Source organism: Chlorocebus sabaeus, chromosome 3 (assembly GCF_047675955.1).
Source record: "Chlorocebus sabaeus isolate Y175 chromosome 3, mChlSab1.0.hap1, whole genome shotgun sequence".
NCBI classification, from domain to species: domain Eukaryota; kingdom Metazoa; phylum Chordata; class Mammalia; order Primates; family Cercopithecidae; genus Chlorocebus; species Chlorocebus sabaeus.
Window position 1 is genome coordinate 59,025,118 of NC_132906.1, and position 11,119 is coordinate 59,036,236.

An 11,119-nucleotide genomic window follows, 5' to 3' on the forward strand; every position below is an offset into this window, starting at 1 on the left:
GTTATGTACTATGTTGAGCCTTGGGGCAAAATAGAAAAATAAATGCTTTTTCTGTTCTATAAATGGGCAAATAGATGTCAAGGGTGAGCTCACTATATAACAGAATTAGGGCTGCTCTGTATAATAGAAGCAAGCAACCCAAGTCATCAATGAGCCTAAACTCTTCATTTCTCTTGCATTCCTTTTGCTTAAAAACCGTGATTTTTTATTCAATGCTTTTCAAAAAGAAAAGACAGAGCAAGAAGATATTTCCACTGCCCTTTTCTTTCTACATACAGAAGTGAGAGCTTGCTCTAACTTTAGATTTTACTCTTCCCTCATCCACCTAGAAAGCAGAATGGAGAAGGATAATGAATTATTAAGAACATAAAGTATAATAAAAAAAGAAATGATAAATAACTGGGGAAATGTTGTCAGTTACTCTAACAAAAGACAATTCCAAATAATTAATTTTAGAATCTATCATTCCTATGCTTCATCTTTTTCACTCTGAAAAAAAGGAGGGAGGGTGAAGCGCAGATCATTCTTAGTAGTTGTCAAGTGTATTTAACAGAATTGTGAGGGAAAGACAGTGTTCATAAAATTTCAACCATGAAATGTGTGTAAAGCCCAAGGATGCTAAGTTTTTTGTCGGGTCTGGTAGTTATAGAAATACTTTAACTTCTCTAAGTACTTGGCCAGTTGACCATTTTGCTCTCTGTCGGTGATGGTAAAGCAGAAGGCTGTGTCTCAAATATATTAGAGGCTCAATTAATGGTTGTTGAAGCTGAAAGGATGACTTCGCGTTTGGGGACTTTGTATGCATAATAATAGGTGCTCAACACAGTGCCTACTAAATAATTGATGGGGTCTCTCTAAAGACTCTACGTCTCTTGATGATGAGACCTAGGGATTAACAGAGCAACAGAGTTTCTCATTCAAACATGGTGTGTCCAGTATTACTGCAAATCTCACTCATGCATAACCTGCCAGGTTTGAAGGGAGAAGAAAGATGAACAAAACCTGACCCATTCCCCACCACCCCCACTGCAGCCAGGAGATCTGCACATGGCTTCATGTGGTCCTCTCATCTGGACTCCCATAAACAGCCTCCTTCCTGGTTTCTGACTCCTGGCCGTGCCTATCAAACCCATCCCTTGCAGAGCCCCCAAACGGTCTCTGCAGAATTGAATTCTCTGACTACCTTACACCTTGCTTAAAATTCTTCAGCACATCTTGAGAACCAAAGTTCAAATCTTATAATGGGTTATGTGAGGCTCACCCTGATCTGGCTCTTACTGCCTCTCTGACCATGCTTTTTTTGGCTGGTTGATTTTGGTTTGGTTTGGTTGTTGTTTTTTTTTTTTTTTTTTTTTTTTTTTTTTTTTTTTTTTTTTTTGGTGGGCATAGAGGGCTTTTTGTTTTTGCCATGAGGTTTCAGCAACACTCAGCTGCTTCTAGTTCTTGCTGTCTCCTGATCATTCCTCACTAAGCTGACCTGGGCTTAGCAGGCCTCTCCTCTTTCTCTTCTTCACTTTTAAGCCTTTGCTCTGGTTTCTCCTCCTCTAGCAAGCCTAAGATATGACTTAGGTATCCCCCTTTCCGACTCCCTCAGTTGCTCAGACTATCTTAGCTCTGATTACCAAGTCATTCTATCTTTATTTGGTTCTCTTACTAATCCTCAGCACTTCTGTGTCTTAGTCATCCCTGTTTCCCTAACAGATTGGCACAGTGTGGCACACAGTAAGTACTAAGAGATTTTGAATGAATGAATCCTCAATGGCTGCTATACAAGGGGGAAAGTTGCAGTGGACAAGTTAAGAGTTAATGGCCTAAAACAGCCTTGATGACCTCTTTTCTACTTCACCCCATCTGCTACTCTTAGGAGATCTGTGAGTGTAAAGAAGGTGCCTTTGGATCCCAAAGGGACATTGAAACTTACCTGAACATAGTAAAGCAGAGAACTTAGGAGGCTGACATTTTCCCTAAACTATCCCTCAAAAATCAAGCCCAGTGTATGCCAACAGAAGTTCTCAACTCTACCACTACCACCATCACCAAGTTCCTAATGGCAGAAGAAGGTGAACTCATTCCTAGGATTCTACAAGTTCAGAGTGTCTTTAACATGTAAGGTTTTCTCTCTTAAATTCATGAAAAATTCTCAATCTTTCCATAAAATGAAACAGATTTTTATAAATCACTTACCAGTGGAAGGACCTAATTCCCCTACCCATAGGTACATATTTTAATTAGTAAAACTGAGATTCCAGAAGGCACCCCATATTTCTTCTATAGCTTCCCATCCTTTACCAAATCCCCCTAAGGTGCCTCCTTCAGAAGTATGGAATATAATATGGCTCCTCTAGATACACTGTATACCAAAAACCAAGGTATTGGTCATAATTCATTTAAAAAATATAAAATAAAATTTGAAAGGAAGTAGAAAACAAAGAGAAGGGGCCTTGTTTCCAATATAAAAGCTACATAAAACTTCACACTTACATACCTAATGACTAGAGTGATTTCATACCACCCCCACCGATTCCTAAAGAGCTTCCAGTGAATCCCACTGTTTCCATAGTTCCTCAAGAAGGAAAAAGTGCCCCCTGGTCATTTCTCTCTTGGCATCACTTCATACAAAAAAAGCTGGACTCAAATATATTTGCATATATGTAAAAAGGCATTCAGTACAGCACTCTTTGGAGTAGGAAAAAATACCTGGAAATTTAAATGCCTATCAATAAAGGACTGGCAAAATAAATGACAGCACATCTAGACAATGGCGTATCATGCAGAATATCGAGTAGCTATCAGACAAAATGAGGTAGATCATTGCTACATGTTCATGCATTGCAATAGCTCCAGGATACGTGGTTAACAGAAAGCAAGACACAGAACGGGTGTGATTTCTATGGAAAAGAAAAAAGCTGGCCTCTAGGAAAAACTAGGGGTTACTGGAGGAGGGTTAATCTGTACTGAATTTTCAAAAAATAATGTGTCTATGCACACGCACACACTTTTAAAACAAAAGCTATCCAGAGGAAGTACAGGCAAAAGGAAAGAGGAAGGGTGAAGCCTGGCTCACTCTACCCGCCCGACTCATGGCTTCCGGTGCCATAACCCAGATGACTTGAGTTTCTGTGATTTCTCAATCTTAGCAGCACTGTGCCTTCTTTAGAGAGGAGGAACATCAACCACTAGAGATTATGCAGTAAAGTGTCCCCACGTCAAAAATGCAGCTCCTCTTTCCCAAGATTTTTTAGAACCTTCTCATGAACTGTACTTTTAATTAAAGCACATCTCAAAGCTTCTATTTCCTTGTTCCTATAGACAGCAATTGGCATATGCTGCAAAGAAGTCAAAGAAAGTGTTTGCGAAAAACATTTCTTCCACATTAAGTACCAGACCACCTGGGCATTCTTGACAATAAACTCTGGGGAAAGAAGCTGTTTGTGCTTGTTCCTGCTGGTCGGTTCTTTGGTGAAGAGTTCTGACGGCATAATGCTCACCAGTAGTCCCACAACAATCTGGGAAGTGTTGCCAGTATTTAGAGAACCCCATAAATGAAATTAGACCAGTGTTCAAGCCATTCCATGCCAAGGAGCCAAGAGGAATAATTAAAGGAGTGAATGTTTTATTCTTTAGTGTTTAATTGAATACATAACAAGTCACATAATCAATGATTCATTATTTCACACACAGGAAGGAAAACAGTAGCTAGTATTTCTGTTATACAACTGGTTGTGAACAGGGAGAACAAAAACCTTCACAGCATTAGATGGTTGAAGAAATTCTCAAAGTTTGGGCATGTCTGAAAAGACTTCAACTGCATCTTTTTTCAATATAAAGGGATTTTTTTCTTACATTTCTGTGTCATTAGAAAAATCTGATGATAATGATTTTTTCTTCTCTTCTTACATTTAGAGAAAACGGTTTAATGATATGTACTACTTAAAATTTCAGAATCCCAGATAACTCTGTGTGAATCTTACATTGTCTAGCAGATAAGGTTTTCAGATGCCTGGAAAAATTTAAACAACATATAATTTACATCTTCAAAATTAACGTCCACGATGATGTTTTAATCCTTTGTCACTAAATGGTTACTAACGCTGTTTGAGTGGTCATAAATGAATTGTCATTTGTATTCAATAGTAATAGCAAAATTGACCTGCCTATAAAGTCACAAAAACAGTTGTATAATAGTTTACATTACAATTAATGTACACATACCTCAAAACACATTTAGAATTTTTAAAAAATTGGTTTGGAAAAAAATCACTAAAAATGTAAGTGACAACAAATCTTGATTAACTAGTCCATCTTCCTACCATACATGATTATACTATAATGTAGATATTCTGGTTGAATTTCTTCCATCCAAGTTTCAAGGGCCCCAGTAGAAAATCAAGTGTTAATACTTTTAGATTTTTATTGTCCCAAACTGTGACAAAGAAAAGCTAACTTCAACATAACTTGTTTCTGGCTATACAAAGACCTATTTCAGGTGCTACAGATACTGAAGAGTATTTTACTTATTTCTCAAGAGACGGACTCAGGCCATCTAAGAAAATTAATTCAGTTTTTAAATGATTTATAGTAAGGAAAAACAGGAAAAAAATTCCAAACAAAGGATTGATTCTGATAGTCTTACAACAAAAATATTCAGTTTACTATTTTAAAAACTAAATTGAGTAAAGTATTTGTGATTTAGACTATAAAATAAACTCTCAATGAATTCAACCCCTCCAGTCAATACTTTTCTTAATGTCTGCATCGTAATTTAGCATTTTGCATGTGGGAGTACACAAATGATTTGAATATTGGATCAGAATTTACCCTAACTTGAAGGGTAAGAAGTTATCAAAGTTTCACCTTACATGGCTTTATTGAAATAATATTCCATCGAAAATTCCAATAAAAATTGGAATATATTATGAGCACTGCCCAATTGCTCATTTTGTCTGAGTATTAACAGATTATGCATTTCCTCAGAGAAGCAGCAGGTCCCATATATACAGACATATATATGGCTCTGGTTTGAAAGAGAAGACAATTTTGTCTAGTATTATAACTTATCACTGTGCTATCAATCAAAAAATCCAAATAAGAAATACAATACAAACAACATTGAAAGGGAAAAAATTTTAAATCTCACATCTTCAAGGAATATTTTCTACAGCATATCATTTGAAAAACTAGAATGAATACTGTTCATGGTCCACATTTAAACAAAAAACATTTCAATTACTTGGTGCAAACACACAGAACCTGGTACTTTTTTTTTAACCACTATTGTCTACTCCTTTTTAAAAATTAAGTTTGCTACTAAAAGTCTGATGTCATTCACTTGTATTTATGGTCATCAAATGGTAATTAGGGCAACATATGTAAATGCATGCTTCTGAATCAGATTCATGCAGTGATAATTATCTCAATAATTTATGACATTCTCCCAGGTTATGTGAATGGTATCTTTGGAAGGCTAACTCAAATGAACTCACAATACCTCCACCATTACAGCTTACAGGTGATTACAATCCACTTGACAGGCCTCAAAGGTTCATTCTGTGGCCCAAAGCCCATGGAGGGGAAGCGATCTAAAAGTGTTCATGTCAAGTTATTTTACTTGTATTTTATACTATCCACCCAATGTAAAATGAATTTTCTTCACAGCCCTTACTTTAGGCTAAAAATAGACAGTTTTCTTTTATTGACTTTAACTTAGGGGGGACGGTGGTCCCTGGAAAAAGAAGTAGATTTACTGTCCCTAACCATTAAATTCCCAGTCTTTCAAATAATGTCGGGGGTGCTGGGTGTGACAGGGTGGAGTGAATAAGATGCCTATGTACAAGACAGTGGAATAGTTCAACTCAGAGGTTTACAAGATAACATTTGTAAGACTTGAGTGACAGAGGCAAAATTTTAGCAGTTTCTCAAGACTCTTGGAGTTGAGCAGATTTGAGAAGGGAAATCAGAATCGCCGAGTCTTGCCATTTGTCAGTGGTTTTGATCTGTCCCAAGATGTTCTCAATCATGTGCTTCCTGTTGAACAATCTAACAAAATACCATGCAGGGTAGAGAAATCTCTGTAACACTGAATTTTGGTCAGTGAATAAGAGTCCTAAATTATTTCAGGCTTCAAACAGATAAATTCTGATGCATTATTTAGTCTGAGACCAAACTCAACACACAAGCAAGCACAACTTCCTAGAGGTGTTTCCATTTTGCCCAAAATTACAGGCTTTGTATATAAAGTCAATTTTACTTTTCAAAAAATGTTAGTCTAATAAAATACTTCAACTCTTATTTCCCAACTAAAAAAAAAATTAGTGGATTAAAAATACAGGTACCTTGATTTTAAGTAGACAGTTAATCAACATATGATTAGTAAATACAACTAATACTCAAGAAAAAAAGTATAGAGCAAACTCAGTTTTACAATTATGTACTTTTTCCTAACCCAATTTCCCCATAGATAAGGATGTAAGAAACTCATCAAAACATGTTGCTTTATATATACACCAGCTGATGCAAATTACTGGGGTAATATAGGAAATTTTATAGCATTAGTAAATGAATTAAAAAACTAAATGATTCATGTAAAATGTTTATATATGGTATATACAGCTTGGATCACATGAGTCTAAGAATAAAACTGTTCCAATTTGTAACATCTGTATGGACATAGTAAGATACAGTACGAGATTCATTTTTAAAAACAAGGAAAAATAGCACTAATTTAAACACTGAAAACAGCTCTTACAAAATCCTTAAAAACGTACGTCAGAGAAAGATGCTGAAAACAAAACAAAATAGGCTTCTCCATCATCACAGAATATTCAAAGGACACCTCACAGCATGGAGCATGACGAGGTTTATTTCCCTTCACTTATGGTGTACACAGGATATGCATTGGGAATTTATTCCATGTAAGAGTAAAGGCATAAGGCAACCAGGTCTCCTTCTGTTTCTGTTGCATTTACCTATTATTAGACCATTTTATTGCTCAGCTCACTTTTAAGTACTTACTTGCCTTCATTTAAAAATATTCCATAGATAGGCAGCCCTTGGTGCTGAGTTCTCTGCAGCTCTGTCATTTGAAAAGATTTCGCTTAACTTCAAACAAACTGCATGAAAGTGGTATTTTCAGGTTTTCAGGTTTGCCCAGAAGTCAACATTTGCTGGGCTTGGAGAAAATAAGGATTTTTAATAAGTGATCTTAGGTCTAAGTAACCAAAATGAAACTTCTTTTGCTCAACAGATTTTAAAATCAGGATTTATAATCAACAAGAAAATAAAAGTTCAAAAACTAAAACCCTACTGGGTAACTCTTTGGTTAGATTATATATAAGCATTAATAACTCTAAGTTTAGAACTCAAAACAGTAAGTTCAACAAACTGCCTGTTAAGAGTAGGTCTGTTATTAATCTTTATAAAATGCTTGGCATGTTTGCATTTACTATATGATATTTTTAAAATGTGCATGTACTCAAACAGATGGTACAAATTTCCAACTTTCAAATCATAAACGAGTATGTCGGCTTCTCCCTTCCCACCCTTCCTACCCTTTCCTCCCTCCCCACCCCACCCCGCCCACCAAGTCTTACAGCTAAAGGAAGGTCCTACTGTCATTCATTGCAAGAATACAGGCTTTCCTAATACCCACGACGTGCACTATGACCCAGCTCCCTACAGTCACTGCCAGGTGACCTCCTACGGCGCTTGGAGACCTGAGCAGCCTTGCACTCTTAGGCGGCAGTGTCCCTTCTCCCTCTTGCCAGTAACTGCTGCCATGTCAACCACTGGAATCAAGGACTTCTGGCGAGCAGCAGCTGAAAAGGGTGCCTCTGCAGGCAGGAGGATCACTTTCTATAAGTTTAAGCCACAGGCTGAGACCTTTTTATTCTGTACGAGAAAAGATCCTTTACTGTCCCAGCACTAGATTCTTCTACTTTACGTGTAACTTTTCAAAACTTTATTCGTTTAGTTACTGGACTGCCTCCATGGGGTCCTAATTCCAGGCTCAGAATCTTCCATCCAGCCTTCTAAAATTCTACCTTCAAAAGAGGTCAAAAAGACTGTGTAATGACCTTGTAAAACACTAACCCCAGACAGTGGAACCAATCCTGATCTCTTCAACCCCCAGTGAGTCATAAGAGCTTGAGAAGATTTCAAGGAAATCTTCCGCACACTGCACATGCTCCAATCAGGTTCTGAACAATTCAATCATTCCCAGGTACTTGGTGACTCTGTGGCCACACTGCCCCAATAGATCCAGATTGAAGTACCATCTGGGGGAGGGGTGGTTTGAGGCAGGGAGTAGAGGAAGGATGGAGTGGTAGGTGGGGGTGAGGTGGGGGTTCTCTGGGTTCTCTAGGTTCAGGAGGTCGAAAGAAGATGAAGCAGCCGAGAGGATTTGCGGCTGCAGGTTCTAAGTGGAGGGAAGGTGGGCGGACAGGTCTCAGCCAGCTAATACTGGAGGGGGAGATTGGGAGAGGGGCAGCTGGGGGACAGAGCGAGGACAAGAGGCTCTGTAATCATCTCTCGGGCAGGAAAAGGAGTGGGCGCTGGAGTGGCGACGGGGTCTGGGGAGCTCACTCCCTGCAGAAGACGTACTCGGTGTAGCTGGTCCAGATCTTGTCCTCGCTCTGGTCGGTGCTGCTGGCAAAGGCGCAGGTGCCCGTGGAGCTGCACGCCACCATGTGGAAGCCCGACTCGGACAGCTTGTCGAAGGCCTGCTCCAGGAAGTTGAACTTGAGGTAATAGCGCGAGGTGTAGCGCTCCGGGGGACGGTCCGGGTCCCGGCTTTCGTTCAGGGTGTCCCCAAAAACCTCCTTGGCCAGCGACGTCTTGCCGCACACGGTGATGCGCGCCACTCGCCGGAACTTGGCGTCCGCCTGCGCGTCCCGCCCGATGGTGTAGGAGCCGCGGTAGCCGATGGTGATGTAGCCCGAGCGCCGGCTGCCGTCCAGCGACTGGGACGGCGTGAGCAGCGGGCCCGCCGCGCCCCCAGATGGACTGCGGCTAGCAAGCTCCAGCGTGGGCGAGGGCGCCCCGGCAGAGGCGCCCTCCTGCTGTTCAGGCTCCGCGTAGCCGAGCGGCAGCAGCTCGTCTCCCAGCGAGCCCTCCTTGTGCACCCCGCGCCGCGAGGGCGGCGGCCCCGGGCCGGGCTGCTGGGGCGCCCCGAGGCGGCGCACGAGCTCTGGCAGCTCGAAGTACTCGGCCTCGCGCTGCAGCCGGCTGCGCTCGGGGAAGTAGTCGGGAAGCACGAGCTGCAAGTCCCGCAGGTAATCCAGGATGTAGCGGAAGAGGAAGCCGTCCCGGTCCAGAAAGAAGCGGCCTTTGCTGTCCCGGGCCAGCTCCTGCGGCTGCTGCTGCGTGAACATGCGCCAGAGCAGCGAGTCGGGCACTGACACCACCGTGCAGCGCCGGGTCACGTACACCTGGCCCCCCACGTTCAGCTCCACGATGTCGGGAAAGAGCGGCGGCTCCGCGGAGGACGACGAGGAGCCGCTGCCGCCGCCGCCGCCACCCCCGTTGGGTAATCCACGTGTGCTGTCCGCCAGAGCCATGACAGAGAGGTGGCTGGGCCGGGACAGTGGCAGGGAGCCGCGCTGCACTCAAGAACTGCAGCCGCCTTCCCCGGAGCCCCGGAGCCCCGGAGCCCAGACGCTCGCTCAGCCCTGCGCCCCGCCGCCACCTCCGAAAACCGCGCTGAGCCGAGCAGTGCGAGCGCGCCGCTGTGCGCCCCCGTGAGCTCCAGTGCGCTCCGCCCGCCTTGCCCGCGCGCTCCAGGCGAGTGCTGGGTCGCGGCCCGCGCGCTGCTTAAGTAGAGCCGCCTGCTCTGGTGCCGTGGCGCGCAGGAGGCGTGGGCGGCGGTGGAGCCTAGCTTACCCGGCGGGTGGAGGGGGGAGCGGGGACTCGATTTGCATCTTAAACGCGGACGCCACGCGGGGCTGCTGGCTCCACCCCGGCTCGCGATCGCTGGGGGCGCCCGGACTCCCACCCGTCCCCCACCCACCAGCCCCGCCCTGTGGTCCCGCCCAACTTTCTCCCTCTTCCAAAGAGGTCCGGCCTGAGACTTGGCGGCTTCGGAAGACAGCTCCTTGGAGGGACAATCACTGCGCCCCCTCCCCTCTCGCCCCAGCCCGCACCCAGGGACTCTGGAAGGAGGACGTGAACTTTCTGGAGCCTCCCGCCCCGGGAGTGGAAATGCGAGGGCAGCCTCCGGCCCTCCCGCTTGCGGAACTGGCCGCTTCCAGCAGTGCAGCTGCAGCCTGCCATCGTCGGTTGTCGTGTCACTGAAAGTAGAGAGACGCGGAAAACCTGGAGAGACGAAAGGGCCGCCCCAGTCCGAGCACAGCCAGATTTTGTTCAAGTTGCCTTGCAGCCAGCCTGGAAGAAGGGAAAAAAAACCACCTAGAAACAAAAAGCAAACCTCAGTGTCCCGCAGTAGGATGCTTTACGATAGTTTATTTTCTGGCTGCAGAGACAAAATGAGATCAAGCTCCAAATCTGCTCTTAACTGCAATGCCCTCTTCCCGCAGGGCCTTCGAGGCCAGACTGAAGTGAAGGGGTAAGACTCCGGAACGTTCGGTCTCCGGGTCCCATTCAGCCTTCGTTAAATCGCGCCCTTAAACTCATGACAGTTGCAGATCTAACGTAATTTTTAAAGCCACTTTTGGCCCCTGCGTGTTTATCCTCCCAAAAGTACAGGCGCCCCTTCTCTCCCGCATGCCTTGGTCACTCTTCGGCCCTCTCCAAGTTTCCGTCAGTCTCAGAGAGGGATATTTACATATCTGAAGGCCCTTGTCTGGATCCCATCTCTCAACTCCTGCTGCCTGCACGTTTGCATTTATCCCCTCGGACTGCAGCCCACAGAACTGCCTCCTCGCTCTGGAAGCTTTCCCTGGTTTCCCAGGTGGGTGGGGCCTCTGGATGGCTCCCTACACACGGTCTGCACTGCTTCCAGCACGTTCTGAAATGTCATATTTATGAGTGATTATCTGATCACTGATTTGAGTATAAAAACAAGAGTTCCTGAATGCTGCAAAAAGAGACGAGTGCGGAGGAGGGTGTAAAGAAATGATTAGGCCAGTGAATGTTTCTTGTGTACCTGCTATTATTTGCAGGGCAC

The 11,119-nt window shown here is 43.8% G+C and overlaps 1 protein-coding gene across 1 annotated transcript; it reads right to left on the reverse strand.

Annotated features, from left to right (window-relative positions):
- Nucleotides 1-3,596: 3,596 nt before the first annotated feature.
- Nucleotides 3,597-9,828, reverse strand: KCTD12 (potassium channel tetramerization domain containing 12). Its single transcript, XM_007960601.3, has one exon. The coding sequence runs from the start codon at nucleotides 9,552-9,554 to the stop codon at nucleotides 8,577-8,579; it is 978 nt and encodes a 325-aa protein (XP_007958792.1). The 5' UTR covers nucleotides 9,555-9,828; the 3' UTR covers nucleotides 3,597-8,576.
- Between the last annotated feature and the right edge of the window lie 1,291 nt (nucleotides 9,829-11,119).